We start from the raw sequence: 20324 nt of genomic DNA on the forward strand, positions 1-20324 counted from the left end.
AAATTTTTTTTTTTTTTTTTTTTTTAACGGAGCCAGCGGGAGGGGGGAGAAAAGGAGGGACCTGGCGCCACCAGGTTTGCACTTGCTCAAGAAGAGCCCTCAACCCCAGGTACTCAACAAAACCTAAAAATTAGGCTTGGAGACCTAGCCAGAGCTGCTGCTGTGTGTGACCACCACCTGCTGAGATAGAGAACATACTGAGGAGTTTCCGGCAGCACATGACCACATATAGGGAGGCAAAAGGATTGCTCTCTATCTCCACCTGCTGGTAGATGGACACAACCCACCAGTCTATGGATTGATCAGCATGATGATATGGAATAACCAGTTAAACCACCAAAGGCAACTCCACTGTTCTTACAGGCTATATTCAATGAACACTAAAATTCAAGATGAGACGATTCACTGTTTGCATGATGAGATTTGCAACAGCAAAATCCTGTTCCCAGTTTTGCTGTTTCTTATGGTTTACTGAGAGAGAACATAAGGATATGGAGAAGTTATTTTGAACACAATTGTCACACTTGTATATATTGTTTGCCAGCAAGCACTACAAGACAGAATACTGGACCTGACATAATATATAAGATAAGTAACGCAAACATTTGCAATTGATAAAGTGATAATGAATAGAGACTGGTAATAACTTGAAGTAGCTTTGACAGTAAGGACTGGTAGGGTTCAGTGCTATGATGGTATAACAACTGTGGTGCTATAAGCTGGAACTGTTACAAATGGTTGGAAGTACTCCTGTAGCCAGGACCTGCCCACCAGGGGATGTACTATCCTCTCGCACTGAGGATGTCTCCAAGTGCTGCCCGGGAGGGAAAGGTTAGGACAGCTGTTGTAGTTGGTGATTCGATCATTAGGCATATAGATAGCTGGGTGGCTGGTGGACGTGAGGATCGCCTGGTGACTTGCCTGCCTGGTGCGAAGATGGCGGACCTCACGCGTCACCTAGATAGGATTTTAGATAGTGCTGGGGAGGAGTCCGCTGTCTTGGTACTTGTGGGTACCAATGACATAGGAAAATGTGGGAGAGAGGTTCTGGAAGCCAAATTTAGGCTCTTAGGTAGAAAGCTCAAATCCAGATCCTCTAGGGTAGCATTTTCTGAAATGCTACCTGTTCCACGTGCAGGGCCCAAGAGACAGGCAGAGCTCCAGAGTCTCAATGCATGGATGAGACGATGGTGCAGGGAGGGGGGTTTTAGATTTGTTAGGAACTGGGCAACATTCTGGAGAAGGGGGAGCCTATTCAGAAAGGCTGGGCTCCACCTTAACCAGGGTGGGACCAGGCTGCTGGCGTCGGCATTTAAAAAGGAGATAGAGCAGCTTTTAAACTAGAAATGGGGGGAAGGCCGACAGTCGCTCAAAAGCGCATGGTTCGGGAAAAGGTATCTTGCAAAGATACCTCACAAACAGGGAAGATAGGGTTTCTGGATAGTGAGGTTGTACAACAGACCGTGGTAGGCCAGGTGCCCTTAAATACAACTAAAGATCAGACAAAAGATGTCAAATCAATAGTGTCAGGTACTAAGCATCATGCAAATAAGAACAACAAACATACTCTGAAATGTCTATATGCAAATGCTAGGAGTCTAAGAAATAAGATGGGACAGTTGGAATATATTGCACTAAGTGAAAAATTGGATATAATAGGCATTTCTGAGACCTGGTGGAAGGAGGATAACCAGTGGGACACTGTCATACCGGGGTACAAAGTATATCGTAATGATAGGGTGGACCGGACTGGTGGAGGGGTAGCATTGTATATTAACGAGAGCCTTGACTCAGATAGATTACAAATTCAGCAGGACACAAATCACACCTTTGAATCACTGTGGGTTGAAATTCCATGTATAAAAGGGAAAAAAATGGTGATAGGAGTGTACTACCGTCCGCCTCGCCAGGATGAGCAGGTAGACACAGAAATGATAAAAGAAATCAGAGACGCGAACAAAATGGGCAATGTGATAATAATGGGTGACTTCAATTATCCAAATATAGACTGGGTAAATGTAACATCGGGACACGCTACAGAGATACAATTCCTTGATGAAATCAAGGACAGCTTTATGGAGCAACTGGTGCAGGAGCCAACGAGAGAAGGAAAAATTCTAGACTTGGTCCTTAGTGGAGCGCATGATCTGGTGAGGGACGTTATGGTACTGGGGCCGCTTGATAACAGTAACCATAATATGATCAGTTTTGACATCGACCTTGAAGTAACTGTACACAGAAAGTCAAATACGTTAGCGTTTAACTTTAAAAAAGGAGACTATGATAAAATGAGAAGAACGGTAAAAAAAAAAACTTAGGGGGGCAACTGAGAGAGTAAAAACTGTACAACAGGCGTGGATGCTGTTCAAAAATACCATCCTGGAGGCCCAGGCCATACATATTCCGCGAATTAGAAAAGAAAGATGGAAGTCCAAAACACAGCCGGCCTGGTTGAAAAGTGAGGTGAAGGAAGCTATTAGGGCTAAAAGAAACGCCTTCAGAAAATGGAAGAAGGAACCGTCTGAAAATAACAAGAAACAGCATAAGGAGTGTCAAAGCAAATGCAAGGCGCAGAATAAGAAGGCCAAGAGGGAGTATGAAAAAAAGATAGCATTAGAGGCAAAAAAACATAGTAAAAAAATTTTTCGGTATATTAAAAGCAGGAAGCCGGCAAAAGAATCGGTTGGGCCGCTGGATGACCGAGGGGTAAAAGGGGCGATCAAGGAAGACAAAGACGTAGCGGAGAGACTGAATGAATTCTTTGCTTCGGTCTTCACCGAGGAAGATTTGGGTGGGATATCGGTGTCGGAAATGGTATTTCAAGCGGACGAGTCGGAGAAACTTACTGACTTCACGGTAAACCTGGAGGATGTAATGGGGCAGTTCGGCAAACTGAAGAGTAGCAAATCTCCTGGACCGGATGGTATTCATCCTAGAGTACTGATAGAACTGAAAAATGAGCTTGCGGAGCTACTGCTATGCAACTTATCCTTAAAATCGAGCATGGTACCGGAAGATTGGAGGTGGCCAATGTAACGCCCATTTTTAAAAAAGGCTCCAGGGGAGATCCGGGAAATTATAGACCGGTGAGTCTGACGTCGGTGCCGGGGAAAATGGTAGAGGCTATTATTAAAAACAAAATTACAGAGCACATCCGAGGACATGGATTACTGAGACAGAGTCAGCATGGCTTTTGTGTGGGGAAATCTTGCCTGACCAATTTACTTCAATTCTTTGAAGGAGTGAACAAACCTGTGGACAAAGGGGAGTCGGTTGATATTGTGTATCTGGATTTTCAAAAGGCGTTTCACAAGGTGCCTCATGAAAGGCTACAGAGGAAATTGGAGGGTCATGGCATAGGAGGAAATGTCCTATTGTGGATTAAAAACTGGTTGAAGGATAGGAAACAGAGTGGAGTTAAATGGGCAGTATTCACAATGGAGAAGGGTAGTTAGTGGGGTTCCTCAGGGGTCCGTGCTAGGACCGCTGCTTTTTAATATATTTATAAATGATTTAGAGATGGGAGTAACTAGAGAGGTAATTAAATTTTCTTATGACACAAAGTTATTCAAAGTCGTTAAATCGCGACAGGATTGTGAAAAATTACAAGAGGACCTTACGAGACTGGGAGATTGGGCGGCTAAATGGCAGACAATGTTTAATGTGAGCAAGTGCAAGGTGATGCATGTGGGAAAAAAGAACCCGAATTATAGCTACGTCATGCAAGGTTCCACATTAGGAGTTACGGAGGGGGGCGTGTCAAGATGGCGGACGGACTGGTAGACGCTGAACACCGTCGCTGACTTTTCCTAAGGTGAAGACGATTACCGCAATAAATTTACCTAAAATGCCACACACCAAAAGGAAAGGGGTAGTAAGGGGTTTACCGGTGGCGAATTCCGAACCTGCCCCAGTGCAGACGACGATGAAGAAGTATGTAACCAGCACTCCACGACAGACCGGCTTGAGTCAATCTCCCGCTATGGGAGACGCGGGTGGAGCGTCTTTCCCACGGGGAGTGGAGACATCATTATCCTCGCCGGAGATTAATCCCCCGCCTTGTCCAGCAGGCCTCAGAAGCGGATTAGGCCTTCTAGAGGCGTCTGAAGACGGCGCAACAGATGACCTGTCCACCGGAATTCAAGACGAGGCGCTGGGAGAACAGAACAAAGTAGAGCCTAAGGCTCCCGAGGCGGCAACTTTGGACACTATTTGGGAGGCGATACAGACGCTGACTTCTGTTGTGACCCCAATTGTAAGTAAATTAGATTTGGTAACTTCAGCGTTGGATACTTTAAAAAAAGAATCTGAAAAAACTAATATAGCTGTTCAACAGGAATTATCGACTTTGAAAGAAAAATCTGATTTGCTTATAAAGGACAAAATGGTAATCCATCGAAAGATAGAACAGTTTGAAAATTATAACAGACGTTTAAACCTAAGGTTCTTGAACTTTCCAGTTACCTCTGAAATCAATGCGAAGGATTTGTTTAAAAAGTTTCTGATGGAAAACCTTCTATACTCCCCAGAATTGATTCCCCCAGTTAATAAAATATATTACTTACCAGATTTAAAAAGGGGAGAAAAATTGAAGGCTCCTGGAGATTTACAAAATTTAACTGTCTTCTTAGAACAATCAACAACTGAAATCCTAGTCAGGAAGACTTTGCTTGTTTCATTAGTCTTCGAACAGGATGTGAATGCCATATTGAAAATGTACTTTAAAAATGCAACTAAAATGTTTCTTGGAGATAAGATATGGATCTACCCAGATGTGGTGAAAACCACACAAGATAGAAGAAAGGCTTTTTTAGCCTATAGAGAAGAAACCAGATCGTTGGGGGCAAGATTTATTTTGTCTTATCCATGCAAATGTTTGATAAATTACTTAGATAAAAAATATGTGTTTTTTGAACCGGAACAGTTAAAAGTTTTCCTTGAAATGAAGAAAGTAACCAGATAGTTTCTGAACAATGAGAAAATCAGGATTAATATTATAGTAGCGTGAAGTTAACTAGGCCATCTATGATTAAAATTGTTTTTCCTGTTGTTTTTCCACCACTTATACCTAACCCCCCTTCTTTTTGTTTTTTGAATAGGTGGTCTAAGAAAGAGATTTAATTGTTATGTTTTCTTTACCTCTCTCAGAGTAAGAGGGGAAAGATTATGTTGTTTCCTAAAAGTATTACATATGCTCTGTTTTTCTGGAACAAGATTGAATGCTTGTATAATATGTTGAAATTATAAATAAATAAATAAATAAAAAAAGGAGTTACAGACCAAGAAAGGGATCTGGGTGTCGTCGTCGATAACACACAGAAACCTTCTGCTCAGTGTGCTGCTGCGGCTAAGAAAGCGAATAGAATGTTGGGTATTATTAGGAAAGGTATGGAAAACAGGTGTGAGGATGTTATAATGCCGTTGTATCGCTCCATGGTGCGACCGCACCTTGAGTATTGTGTTCAATTCTGGTCGCCGCATCTCAAGAAAGATATAGTAGAATTGAAAAAGGTGCAGCGAAGGGCGACTAAAATAATAGCAGGGATGGGACGACTTCCCTATGAAGAAAGACTAAGGAGGCTAGGGCTATACAGCTTGGAGAAGAGACGGCTGAGGGGAGACATGATAGAGGTATATAAAATAATGAGTGGAGTGGAACAGGTGGATATGAAGTGTCTGTTCACGCTTTCCAAAAATACTAGGACTAGGGGGCATGCGATGAAACTACAGTGTAGTAAATTTAAAACAAATCGGAGAAAACTTTTCTTCACCCAACGTGTAATTAATCTCTGGAATTCGTTGCCGGAGAAAGTGGTGAAGGCGGTTAGCTTAGCAGAGTTTAAAAAGGGGTTGGACGGTTTCCTAAAGGACAAGTCCATAAACCGCTACTAAACGGACTTGGAAAAATCCAAAATTCCAGGAATAACATGTATAGAATGTTTGTACATTTGGGAAGCTTGCCAGGTGCCCTTGGCCTGGATTGGCCGCTGTCGTGGACAGGATGCTGGGCTCGATGGACCCTTGGTCTTTTCCCACTATGGCATTACTTATGTACTTATGTGTCGCACTTCAATACACACTGAGCACTAAAAAAAATTTAAATTAAGAATTTGAAGAATACTAAAGAAAGTTTATAATAATGATTTAAGTATTGATCAACTGGTATGAATTAGTGTATGCATTTTATAAGTCACATACCAGATAGAATGAACTGAACTCTAAGAGAAGATATTAAATTTTAACTTCCAGACCCTTGACCATTCTTCTAACGTGTGGCGATCCCTTCTCATTGTTTCTACTCCCTCCAGGGTATCCACTCTATTGGCTATTTTTGTGTCATCCGCAAAAAGGCAAACCTTTCCTTCCAACCCTTCAGCAATATCTCCCACAACTCCACTGCTCACCTTCCTTTCCTCCGAGCGGATTCCATTTGGATGCAAAGTATTCCATTCTCGTATCTCCTGCAGTTTTTGTTACTGTCTGCATGCGATTTAATAACTTTGTGTCATTAGCAAGTTTGATTACCTCATCCCTCAATCTCATTTAGAGATCATTTTTAAATATGTTGAAAACCATTGGTCCCAGTATAAAACCCTGTGGCACTCCATTATTTACCCTCCTCTAGTAAGAGAGCTGTCTATTTAACATTACTCTCTGCTTTCTATATTTTAACCAGTTCCCACTCCATAACAGACCTATACCATAGCTTTTTTAATTTCCTCAGAAGTTTATCGTGTTTTCTGAAAATATACATACACTACATCAACTGGCTCACCTTTATACTGCTTAATAGAAGTTTGGAAAATACATTAAAAAATAAATGTATTCATGCCTTCAACAAAAATGTAGCAGATTGGTGAGGAAAGGCTTCCCTTGGCTAAATCCAAGCTGATTCTGTCCCATTATACCAGGGGTGTCCAACCTTGGTCCTCACCAGGTAGGGTTTCACCAATGAATATGCACAAGATTTATTTGCATACAATGGGGGCAGTGTATGTAAATAGATCTCATGCATATTTACTGGGGAAATCCTGAAAACCCAACTGGATATAGCCCTCAAGGACAGAGGTTGGACAACCCTGCATTACACCATGTTCATCAATGTGATCAATAATTTTGCTCTTTATAATAGTTTCTATCATATTGTCTGGTACTAACATCAAGCTCACTGGTCTGTAGATTCCTGAATCACCCCTGGAATCCCTTTTAAAAACTGGCATTACATGGGCCACTTTCCAATCTTCAGGTACCGTGGACAATATTAAGGATACAGTGATGTGAGAAAGTCCTCCCAACCCTCCGATTTCCCTTATTACAGCATATATGTCGCACTGAATGGTTTCTGATCTTTAAACAAAATATAATATTAGAGGAAACCTGAACAAACGCATAACATACTTTTCAAATTATTTGTCAATCTGGCTAATTATATCTGCAGATTCACTGAGATTTCTTTCTGTTTTTACAAATTGTTTCCCTGTAAATACCAGCTCCCTTACGTCCTCCTCATTAATGACTAAAGCATAGAATTAATTTAGTCTCTCTAATATGGCCTTGTCCTCTGAGTGCTCTTTTTACTCCCGCACAGGGTTTCTGCTTCTAATGTATTGGAAAAATTACTACTATGAATTGTTGCCTCTATAGCGAGATTCTTTTCTAGCCTTCCTGATCAGTGCTTTGCATCTTGCTAGTGCTTATGCTACCTCCTCTTTCCTTTATTCGGATCCTTTTTCCATTTTGAAAGATGTCCTTTTGGCTCTAATAGCCTCTTTCACTTCTACTTGCTTGCTGTTGTTTGGCCTTCCTTCCACCTTTTCAATATGTGGTATATATCTGGTCTGGGCTTCCAAGATGAGTTTTTTTAAACAACATTCATGCTCGATTTAAATTCCTAATGTATGCCACTGCTTCTCTTTTAAACCATTGTCCTCATTTAATCACAGTTGTCCATTCAATAGTTAAAAGTTGAAATAGTAGATTTCCTTCGTTTTTTCACCGCATATATATATTGCTGCCATGTAACTCTGTATGTGGCTATTTTATAGAACCACTGCCAACGCTCACACCACAACCAGCAAGGACAAAGTGTAGAGCAGTGTGCTGGTTCACTGACTATTTCAGTAGGGAAAATTGAAGGGGGAAGAACCAAAATTAGGTAAGAAAAAGAATTCTGAATTTCCTTCCCACTGAAGTGATACTTTAATTCTTCTCCCCCCCCCCCCCCCCCCCAGGTCTCTTACTTTTTACCCTCACTGCTAAAAGATGCTGTCTACATGAGAAAAAAAAGTTTCAATTGACATAAAACAGCTCAGGAGACAAACAGTAAAGGGCACAGCATGCTATGAGAGAACAATTTTTAAATCCACTTAGGTGCATAAATTGGCTGTCTGCACATTGTCCATGTTCAATTATGGTTAAAGAACATGTGATGGTCAACAGGGGCGTGTTTTCAGTGAAATCACAAGATAATGTGCATAGGTTGTATTTTCCAGTCAACGTACGTTTATTTTCTATAGAAATCTACACACAAAAACAAGGGTAAATGTCTACAGATACTTTGTACGCGTGGCAAGTTTTGAAGGGAAAGTGAATGTATATTTTACCCTTTGAAACTAAGTGCATAGTCCATGGGTAAAAGATGCTCACAGACTGTGTCACTAACTGGACATTTTGGTAACTGCCCCCTAAACAAGAGTTTGAGGAAAAGGGAATGGGGGAGGGAACGTTTCCACGATGCCTCCAATCTCATCTCTATTCCCCTCCTCCCCCCCTCCCCTTCTCGTGTGCCCTGTGGAATGCCCGCTCGGTCTGCAACAAACTTTCCTTCACCCATGATCTCTTCATCTCCCGCTCCCTTCAACTGCTCGCCCTAACTGAAACCTGGCTCACCCCTGATGACTCTGCCTCAGTCGCAGCCCTATGCCATGGAGGTTATCTTTTCTCCCATTCTCCCCGCCCAGCTGGCAGCAGTGGCGGCGTCAGGTTACTACTTTCGCCCTCCTGCAGTTTTCAACCTCTCCTCTTACCGCAGTCTCACTGCTTCTCATTCTTTGAAGTTCACTCCATCCGTCTATTCTACCCACTGCCCCTCAGAGTTGCGGTCATTTACCCCCCCCCCCCCCCCCCCCCGACAAGTCCCTCTCTTCCTTCCTTACCGACTTCGATGTCTGGCTCTCCGTTTTTCTTGAGCCCTCATTCCCATCCCTCATTCTTGGAGACTTTAACATACACACTGATAACCCATCCGACTCATACGCTTCTCAGTTCCTCACTCTAACCTCCTCCTTCAACCTCCAACTGAGCTCCACCACCCCCACTCACCAATCTGGCCACTGTCTTGACCTCGTCCTCTATCTGCTCACCCTCCAATTTCTGCGCCTCAGCTCTTCCTCTCTCTGACCATCACCTGATCACCTTCACACTTCATCACCCTCCCCCTCAGTCCCGCCCAACACTAACCACTACTTCCAGGAACCTCCAGGCTGCCGACCCTCCCACCTTATCCTCCTGTATCTCCAATCTCCTCCCATCCATCATGTCCTCCGAGTCTGTCGACAAGGCTGTCTCCACTTACAATGCCACTCTTTCCTCTGCTCTGGACACCCTTGCACCATCTATCTCCCGTCCCACAAGGCGTACTAATCCCCAGCCCTGGCTGACCCCTTGCACCTGATACCTTCGCTCCTGCGCCCGATCAGCTGAACGCCTCTGGCGGAAATCTCACACCCATACTGATTTCATTCATTACAAATTCATGCTATCCTCCTTCCAGTCCTCCCTATTCCTCGCCAAACAGGACTACTATACCCAATTGACTAATTCCCTCAGCTCTAACCCTCGTCATCTCTTCGCCACCCTTAACTCCCTCCTCAAAGTGCCCTCCACTCCCACTCCCCCCCCCCCCCCCCCACTCTCTCCTCAATCACTGGCTGACTACTTCTGCGACAAGGTGCAAAAGATCAACCTAGAATTCACCACCAAACCTTCTCCTCCTTTTCACCCTATATCCCACTCCCTCAACCAACCAACCCAGGCCTCCTTCTCCTCTTTTCCCGACATCACCGAAGAGGAAACTGACCATCTTCTTTCCTCCTCGAAATGCACCACCTGTTCCTCTGACCCCATCCCCACCAACTTACTTAACACCATCTCTCCTACTGTCACCCCCTCCATCTGTCATATCCTCAACCTCTCTATCTCCACTGCAACTGTCCCTGACACCTTCAAGCATGCTGTAGTCACACCACTCCTTAAAAAACCATCACTTGCCCCTGCTTGTCCCTCCAACTACCGCCCCATTTCCCTCCTACCCTTCCTCTCCAAGATACTTGAACGCGCCGTTCACAGCCATTGCCTTGACTTTCTCTACTCTCATGCCATCCTCGATCCACTTCAATCCGGCTTTCGCCCCCTACACTCGACAGAAACGGCACTATCTAAAGTCTGCAATGACCTGTTCCTTGCCAAATCCAAAGGTCACTACTCCATCCTCATCCTCCTCGATCTATCCGCCGCTTTTGACATTGTCAATCACAATTTACTTCTTGCCACACTGTCCTCATTTGGGTTCCAGGGCTCTGTCCTCTCCTGGTTCTCCTCTTATCTCTCCCACCGTACCTTCAGAGTACATTCTCATGGTTCTTCCTCCACCCCCATCCCGCTCTCTGTCGGAGTTCCTCAGGGATCTGTCCTTGGACACCTTCTCTTTTCAATCTACACCTCTTCCCTGGGCTCCCTGATCTCATCTCATGGTTTCCAATATCAACTTTATGCTGAAGACACCCAGCTTTATCTCTTCACACCAGACATCACTGCGGAAACCCAGGACAAAGTATCGGCCTGCTTATCCGACATTGCTGCCTGGATGTCCAACCGCCACCTGAAACTGAACATGGCCAAGACCGAGCTTATTGTCTTCCCACCCAAACCCACTTCTCCCCTCCCTCCACTCTCTATCTCAGTTGATAACACCCTCATCGCCCCCGTCTCATCTGCCCGCAACCTCGGAGTCATCTTCGACTCCTCCCTCTCCTTCTCTGCGCATATCCAGCAGATAGCCAAGACCTGTCGCTTCTTCCTCTATAACATTAGCAAGATTCGCCCTTTCCTCTCTGAGCACACCACCCGAACTCTCATCCACGCTCTCATTACCTCTCGCCTTGACTACTGCAACCTACTCCTCACTGGCCTCCCACTTAGCCACCTATCCCCCCTTCAGTCCGTTCAGAACTCTGCTGCATGTCTTATCTTCCACCTGGACCGATATACTCATATCACCCCTCTCCTCAAGTCACTTCACTGGCTTCTGATCAGGTACCACATACAGTTGAAGCTTCTCCTACTAACCTACAAATGCACTCAATCTACAGCCCCTCCTTACCTCTCTACCCTCAACTCCCCTTACGTTCCTACCTGTAACCTCCGCTCTCAAGACAGTACCCTTCACCACCGCCAATTCCAGGCTCCGCCCTTTCTGCCTCGCCTCACCCCATGCTTGGAATAAACTCCATGAGCCCATACGCCAGGCCCCCTTCCTTGCCCATCTTCAAATCCTTACTCAAAGCCCACCTTTTCAATGTCGCCTTCGGCACCTAACCACTATACCTCTCTTCAGGAAATCTAGACTGCCCCAACTTGACATTTCGTCCTTTAGATTGTAAGCTCATTGAGCAGGGACTGTCTTCTTTGTTAAACTGTACAGCGCTGCGTAACCCTTGTAGCGCTCTAGAAATGCTAAGTAGTAGTAGTAGGATTAAATCTTCTTAGAAATCTCAGATTTCTCCCTTATGGTGATCAGAACTCACCGGTTTGTGATTTCTGGGACACTGTCTTGGTTACTGAAGAGACGCCGTGTGGGTGTAGGTGGAACCCGTGCCAGTCGAGGCTCCTTTCCATCTTTATCCTGTATAAAGAAGAAATTTGAACCTGCTCAGGCTAGGGAGAAATAGTCTCATGGGAATGACAAATTAAGAGCCTAACTTTAAGATCGATGCTACCAAAAGAAAGGAGAACAAGATTTCTTCTTTCATGGAACTGCATCAATCCTGAAATGTTTTAAAGATCTGCCTGAAATTTAGAAGTCACCTCACAGAAATCATAAAAATCAAGTGGAAATCATGAGAAACTTGCAGAAAATAAACCCTGTTTTCACCCTTCCCCACAAAACAGCACTATTCCAGCTGCTGCAGTGAACCAAAACCACCACCCCTGCAAACTGCAGCACTACTCCACCTCTCCTTTGCCCTCTGCACAAGCCAAGGTATCATCTAACTTCACCCAATTCCTGCTCCAAGCCACAGCATCACCCCATTCTTTTCTGCTTCCCCACATAAAAGCAGTGGCACAATCCCACTGTGCTTTGCCTCCCCACAGCATCTGTCTCCTATACAAAACCATAGCACCATCTACCACTCTCCACTTCCTGCCTTGAGCCATGGCATTACCACCCCCCCCCCCCTTATTCTTCCTTACATACAGAACCATAACACCATCCTACTCCTCTTTCTCCTGTCCCAGGCTACAGAACCAGTCTACATTCCTCTACTACCCATTCAAGCCAGACCATGGCATCCTTTCCAAATATGAGAGACAGTGAGCTGTCCACAGAAGTGTCAGATCTACTAGAAGAAGCAATATATATTTATTTATTACATTTATTATATTTATACCCTACATTATCCCAAACTGGCTCAGATTCGATGTGGCTTACAAGCAATAAACAGCACTTACTAACAATAAAAGGCTAAGTTAACAGTAAGCATAGATTATTACCCCACGCCTCAAATCTGCGCCAGATCCAAGCATAAGCTGCGGAGATGGACCGCTTGCGGGCCTGCAAGAGAGTGGAGATGACCTTGTTAGAGTAGCCCTTGTCTCTCAATTGCACCCTCTCAATAGCCAGGCCGTAAGACCAAATCGTCAGGGATCCTCCATAGACACCGGACCCTGAACCAACAGGTTCGGCACCAGGAGAAAATGCACCGGAGCATCCACCAACATCCAGTGGAGATCCACATACCATGGACGCCTTGGCCAATCAGGAGCGATGAGAATCACCAGACCTCGGTGCTGTTGAATCCAAAGTAGGACTCGCCCTATCAGGGGCCAAGGAGGGAACACATACAGGAGCTCCAAGGGCCAAGGTTGAGCCAGAGCATCCAACCCCGCCGAGTGAGGATCTCTCCTTCTGCTGAAAAAGTGAGGTACTTTGGCGTTTGCACTTGATGCCATTAGATCCATTCCGGGAGTCCCCCATTTGGCACAAATCTGAAGGAAGACTTCTTCTGCTAGTTCCATTCCGCCGGGTCGATTTGATGCCTGCTAAGAAAATCGGCTTGCACGTTGCTCTGACCTGCTATGTGAGCTGCCGACAGAAGCTGCAGTTGGAGCTCGGCCCAGTGGCAAATCTGGGCGGCCTCCGCGGCCAGGGCCCTGCACTGAGTGCCTCCCTGACGATTTATGTATGCCACCGCTGTCGTGTTGTCTGACAGAACCCGGACAGCAAGCCCCTTCAGAATCTTTTGGAAGGCCATCAGAGCCTGAAATATCGCTGTCAGTTCCAAGCGATTGATGGACCCACCCCGCTTCCACGGGTGTCCACAGACCCTGAGCATAGCTTCCCTGGCAATGCGCTCCCCAGCCGACAAGGCTGGCATCTGTTATCACCAGGCACCAAGAAGGAAGCGCAAGAGGCATTCCTTGGCGCAGCATCCTGTCAGAGAGCCACCACTCCATACTGAGCCGGGCCGCAGGGAGCAACATTAGTCTGCGTTGATATTCCTGGGACATCAGAGACCATTGTTGAAGCAGGGCAATCTGCAGAGGCCTCATATGCACTCTCGCCCAAGGCACCACCTCCAAGGTGGCCGTCATCAACCCCAGCAGCTGGACAAAGTCCCAAGCTCGTGGGCGAGGCATCCGCAGGAGCAGACAGAACTGATTCTGAAGCTTGCACCGCCTTTGGTCGGGGAGAAAGACAAATCCGGATGCCGTGTCGAACCGGACCCCCAAATACTTGAGAGACTGCGAGGGGGTCAGGTGACTTTTGGGTATATTGACCACCCAGCCTAAAGCCTGCAGGACCGGCACCACTCTGGCTGTGGCAAGACGACTCTCGGTTGCCGAATCCGCTCTGATGAGCCAGTCGTCGAGATAAGGGTGAATTCTGATACCCTCTCGCCTGAGACAAGCAGCTACGACCACCATTACCTTGGAAAAGGTACGGGGAGCTGTGGCTAGGCCGAAAGCCAAGGCCTGAAACTGGAAATACTTTCCCAACACCACAAAGCAGAGGAATCGCTGGTGTGGAGGCCAGATAAGTATGTACAAATAAGTTTCTTTTAGGTCTAGAGACGTGAGGCACTCTCCTGGCTGTACTGCCGCAATGACGGAGCGCAGGGTTTCCATGCAAAAATGTCGTACTCTGAGAGCCTCGTTGACTCTTCGTAAGTCGCGGATCGGTCTGAAAGACCCGCCTTTTCGAGGTACGACAAATAAATGGAATAGCGGCCAAAGCCGCGTTCGGTGGGAGGCACCGGGATCACTGCTCCAAGGTGCAGCAAGACTTGTAAGGTCTCCTCTACCGCCGCCCATTTTACGGCAGTGCCGCATCGGGACTCTACAAACACGTCTCTCACTGAGGCATCGAATTCCAGTCGGTAACCTTCTCTGATCAGGTCCAGGCCCACTGATCTGAGGCAATCTTGGTCCACTCCTCTAGAAAGAGGGAAAGACGTCCTCCTATTGCAGGCAAGGAGGAGTAGACCAGCGTCCCATCATTGTGGAGGACGTCCCTGAACTCCTGGCCTTGAACCGGCCCCTGTGGAACCTTTGTCCGAGCAAAAGGAGTTCCTCTGCTAAAAACGGGCAAGTTGAGAAAACCCAACAGAGCGCCCCGGGCGATACCTGCGAGCTTCATGGAAGTGAGGTCTGGAAGAGGAGGGAAACACAGAACCCTTGGAAGAAGGCCTCGGCCTATCCTCAGGTAACCGCTGGGGTTTAGATTCCCCCAGGTCTTTCACAATCTTCTCCAAATAACAGGAGGCCCCGAAAGGGTAGCCTCACTAGTCTTTGCTTAGAAGCCATGTCAGCTGCCCAATGCTGCCGCCAAAGGCGGCGGCGGGCAGACACCGCCATAGATATCTGTTTAGCCGAAGCTCTGACCAGATCATAAAAGGCGTCAGCCAAAAATGACAGGGCCGACTCCATCCGCGGGGCAACCTCAGAAAGGGGACCCGCACCATCGGCGGACTGTTCCACCGCCTGCTGTAGCCAGGAAAGACATGTCCGGGCTGCATAGGAACTGCAAATAAACACCCTCAAGGCAAGGCCCGCAATTTCAAAGGACTGCCTCAGTGCGGACTCCACCCGCTGGTCCTGCATGTCTTTCAAAGCGACCCCTCCTTCTACTGGGAGAGTGGTCTTTTTTGTCACCGCCATGACCAATGCATCCACATTAGGTATACCCAAAGGGACCAAGTGCTCCTCACGCAGAGGGTAAAGCTGACTCATAGCCCTGGCCACTTTCAAAGGCCCATAGGGGTCAGACCATTGGATGGAGTCATGCACCGGAAAGGCCCGAGTAGGCTTCTTGGTACACGCCATCCTAAGATTAACAGAGGAGGCCTCGCTTTCAGCAGGATCATCAATCGAGAGGGCCTGCAAGGCGTCAGTAATGAGAGCTGGCAGCTCGTCACGGTGGAAACTCCGGACCGCATTGGGAACATCCAAATCCAGTGGCAAACAGGCACCCTCTTCTGGATCATCCGTCCTTGAGGGCCTGCCAGATCCCTCAGACTCTCCACAGCCCAACCACAGAGGGGGAAAAAGGATATGCGCCACTTTTAGACGGGGAATTTACCCGTCTATGTTTAGCGTGTTTCCAATGCTCAGGGAAGGAAATAACATCTGAAGCCATTCCCGGGGCCTTAGCACCCGGAGGGAAGCCAGGATGCAACGCAGTGTCAGACACCTGCGGCAGAGCTCTTTTCAGCATGAAAGCCTTATGCATTAAAAGCACGAACTCAGGGGAGAAAAACTCACCCTGACCCTCCGCCTCCGAATTAGGAGAAACGGGTGTAGGAGCTCCTCTGGCAGCCTCTACACGAGGCGTCCCCCTGCACTCAGACTCCTCCGCAACCACAAGGGTCAAGACACACGGCGCTTCCAAAATGGCGCCCGCTGCCAGCTCCATCGAGCAGGAAGAAACATCGCTCGCCATGCTCATACTAGCGTAAGCGTCTAAGGAGCACGTTTTACACAGCCCCGCTGCTGATCTGTGTTTACCACAACGGGAGCAGCGCTTAACTCCTTCACCAGCCATCGTCTGACAGGACGGGACTATAGAAATAAAATGGCGGTTTCGCACCAAAACTTACCCCGATCGGAACGGCATCCGTAGGACCTCCCCCGGAGGAGCTGGGCTCCACTCTCACCTCAGAGGACCGAGTCAATGAGCTCCGGTCAAGCTGCACAGAACTAGAATCACTGGAAATAGCCTCAGAAGAGCAACGCAGTAAAAGCACGTGTTTTTTTTTAACGCTGTGAGGAAAGTTAGAGGCAGGCAGCAACAGCGGGAGGCGGGGGGAATGGGTAAGGCAGGGAAAGGGCGAACCTATATGCCTTTAAAGTGGGCACCACCAGCCACAACACTCCTGCTCAACTGGCAAAGCACAGGAGCCACCCCAGGCAGTCTGAAATCCAGGAGCTGATCAAGTTACGTCCACACCTGCTGAGAGATAGAGAAATACTGAAGGCAGTTGGGGCTAGCCGTCCTAGAGGCACTATGGATTTTTAGTGTTCTCTATCTCCACCTGCTGGTAGGCGGATACAACCTATCAGTTAATGGATTCATCTGCTACTGATGACAAGGAAACTATTGATCCACGACTCACCATATAGTCTCCTCCAACAGTTTCATTCCCTCTTGAATTATATAGCCTACCTTCGCTGCCAAAAAGCCCCTTCAAACGACACTATCACCACAAAAAATCCCTTAACACTAGGATAGCACCAAACAAAACCCTCAACACAAGGACACTACCGACATAATAGAAAATGACCAACCCCAGAAACAACACAGATGCCTCAAAACCATCTTACTCTCTCTACTCCTCCTTTCCTATGCCTACAGCACACCAAACCTCTACACGAACAAAATCCACAGCATCCCAGTCATCTCTCAGTCACATCACAACAATATATCAAGATACACCAATATCCTCACACCCTCTCAACACCAGCTACAACCCTAACTCACAGAAACAAGAGAAAAACATAACAGAAAGATGAAACCGAACTCAATTAGCAACATAAACCTCATCAAAATTTGTCTCAACAATGAGTCATTCCCCAACTATATCCCAATACCGTTCGCATATACAAGTGCCAGATCAGTGGTGAACAAAGAAGAAATTATAAGGAATTGGACAGAGAATGAAAACCTAAGCGCACCTTTCATCACAGAAACCTGGATTCGATTCGAGAACGACCCCATCTTAAATGAGATATGCCCTCCAAGATACAATATTCTACACACTACAAGAAGCGAAATAAAAGGAGGCAGAATAGCAGTGATCTTCAAATCCTTCCTCAAAACAAAACTGATCTCCAAATTTAACTCCCCCTAACTTGAAATACTATCATGCTCAATACAAGCCGATACAATTCACGATCAACTGTGCTGCATCCTCTTCTATAGACCACCAGGAAAATGGCCAGAAACCCAGATGGAACTCACCAACTTTATATCCAACACATGTTATCATACTCAAAACATTCTGCTACTTGGTGATCTAAACTTACATCTAGAAAACACAAATGACGCAAGCACCAAAGACTGTCACAACTTCCTTCAACAATGAAACTTCCAGTACCCACTTCTTCAACCCACCCACAATAAAGGCCACACAATCAAATAGCCTAATACAATCAATCTAATAAACTCTCAGAAACACACCTCATGTCACACAACAGCATAAAATGGGAAGACACACCATGGTCTGACCAATACAAACTACTTGTGACCCTCAATTGTAAAGAGTCTAACCCCCAAATCAAAATCACTCCTACAACCCACGAATCTCAAGGCAAAATCAACAAAATCTTCTGGGCCAACATCTATTCAGATTCTTGGTCCCCCCCCCCCCAACACACACACACAATAACACACAATTCCTAATAACCTGGGAAGACAGATGCCTGACCATCCTCAACAATATAGCCCCTATTGAAAATGAAGAGAAGTACCAGAACCAAAATAAACCCATGGTACAATGAACTAAAGGAACACAAGAGAATGCAGAAAACTAAAAAGACTGTGGCTGAAACACAAAACAGAAGACAGAAAACAAAATGGAAATCAGAACTCAAATACAAATCAAAACTGAGGACAATCAAATTTAACTACTACAAACAGCTAAGCGGAAATGACTGCAAAAACACACAAAAAAAACTATACAGCATAATCAACACCCTTCAATCAACAGCCCATCAAACAGACAAAACAAAAAAACACACCCAAAGTCCAAGAACTAGCGAACTATTTCGAAGACAAAATAATATCGCTAAGAGCCTGTTTCCAAAATAACGACCCAAACCTTGAACTGTTTCTGAACAAACTCACAAGGCATGGCGAACCATTCGACACTGACAGATCTTGGTCATCATTCTTGCCACCAAATACAACCTTAGTCCATCAAATACTACTCAAAACTACCAAATCCCATTGCTCCCTAGACCCATGCCCAAGTTACCTACTAAAAGAACCCCCCACCCAATTCATTGAAAGCATTACACACTATATAACAGACCTATTTACCGCAGGAATCTTCCCCAAAGAAAAAGGTAACATAATTCTAACACCCAACTCTAAAAACCCCAAAGCAAGCAAAACTGATGTCAAAAACTACAGACCAGTAGTCTCAATTTCCCTCATAGCCAAACTTATGGAATGCATAGTCAACAAACAACTCACCAAATATCTGAACAACTTCTCCATACTCCATGGCTCTCAATCAAGCTTCAGATCACAACATAGTACTGAAACAATGCTAACTGCACTCATTGTCAACTTCAGAAGAGAAATCAGTCAAGACAAAAACATACTACTGCCATAATTTGACATGCCTTCGGCCTTTGACACGGTAGACCATGGCACCTTACTGCGAATACTTGACAAAATCGAATTAAGCAGTACAGTGCTCAAATGGTTTGAGCAATTCCTGACCAGGAGGTCATATCAGGTCAAATGAAAAATCTATTATACTCCCCCTGGAAAGCTCAATCAGAATTTCCACAAGGATCATCCATCTCTCCGATCCTATTCAATATCATGATGGTCCCGTTAGCCAAAACACTCACCAACCAAGGACTCAACCCATTTATCTACGCCGATGTGACCATCTATATCCCTTTTGAAAAAAATCACAGACATCTATCTCAGAGAAAATCATAAAAGACCTAAACACATTTGAAAACTGGGCCACGGCATTCAAGCTCAAACTTAACAGAGAAAAGACCCAGGTCCTGACAGTAACAGCACCCCACAAACAAACCACCACACCCAACAAAACTATAGATGGAACTGCATACCCCCTCACAAACAACCTAAAGCTACTGGGAGTAACCATAGATCTAAAACTGACACTCGAACCCCAAGTCACAAAGGTAATAAACTAATTCCGTGCAATGTGGAAATTGGGAAAAATTAGAAACAATTTTCCTACAAAAGTATTCCATCTCATAGTACAAGCCACAGTTCTTACACAACTCGACTACTGCAACGCAATCTACGTGGGATGCAAACAGCACGTTACCAAGAGACTACAAACAGCTCAAAACACAATCAAAGCCAGCATTACCTTTAAACTCTGCACCATGGTCTGGCTTATAACCCATGGTGAAGCACTGGCATACCTATCAGACACGATCATCTTACCCCTTCAAGAACACTCTAAGGGAGATGAGGAATTACCTTACCCTGCACTACCCCAGATGCCACAGGCTCATCTACAAGACCGTCCCACTCAGATTTCCCATACCAAAGCAACAAGCTGTTCAATGACCTTCCAAAACCACTAAGGTCCAAAACGCCCTACACCAACTTTCGAAAACACCTCGACTTACCTGTTCAAAATGTTTTTACCCACAGAAAACAAAAACAAAACCATTCGCGCCCTTACGATGATATGCAGATCACCCCCTCCATAATCCCTCTCCCCACCATAACCTCTCTCATCCCTATTCTCTATTCCCACCTTTTCTATCAAAAATGTAATTCTCTCCCCCCCTTCCAACTTGCTTTGTAAGCCACATCGAACCAAATA

General features: G+C 45.7%; 1 protein-coding gene across 1 annotated transcript in view; it reads right to left on the minus strand.

The window, feature by feature from the left end:
• The window catches only part of LOC115468956 (protein phosphatase 1 regulatory subunit 12A-like), a 489777-nt gene that overhangs the window by 223455 nt on the left and 245998 nt on the right, over window positions 1-20324 (minus strand). Inside the window, 1 exon segment of the mRNA XM_030201143.1 lies at window positions 11805-11902. Within this exon segment, the coding sequence (XP_030057003.1) occupies window positions 11805-11902 (98 nt within the window).

The sequence above is a fragment of the Microcaecilia unicolor genome, chromosome 4 (assembly GCF_901765095.1).
Source record: "Microcaecilia unicolor chromosome 4, aMicUni1.1, whole genome shotgun sequence".
NCBI lineage: Eukaryota > Metazoa > Chordata > Amphibia > Gymnophiona > Siphonopidae > Microcaecilia > Microcaecilia unicolor.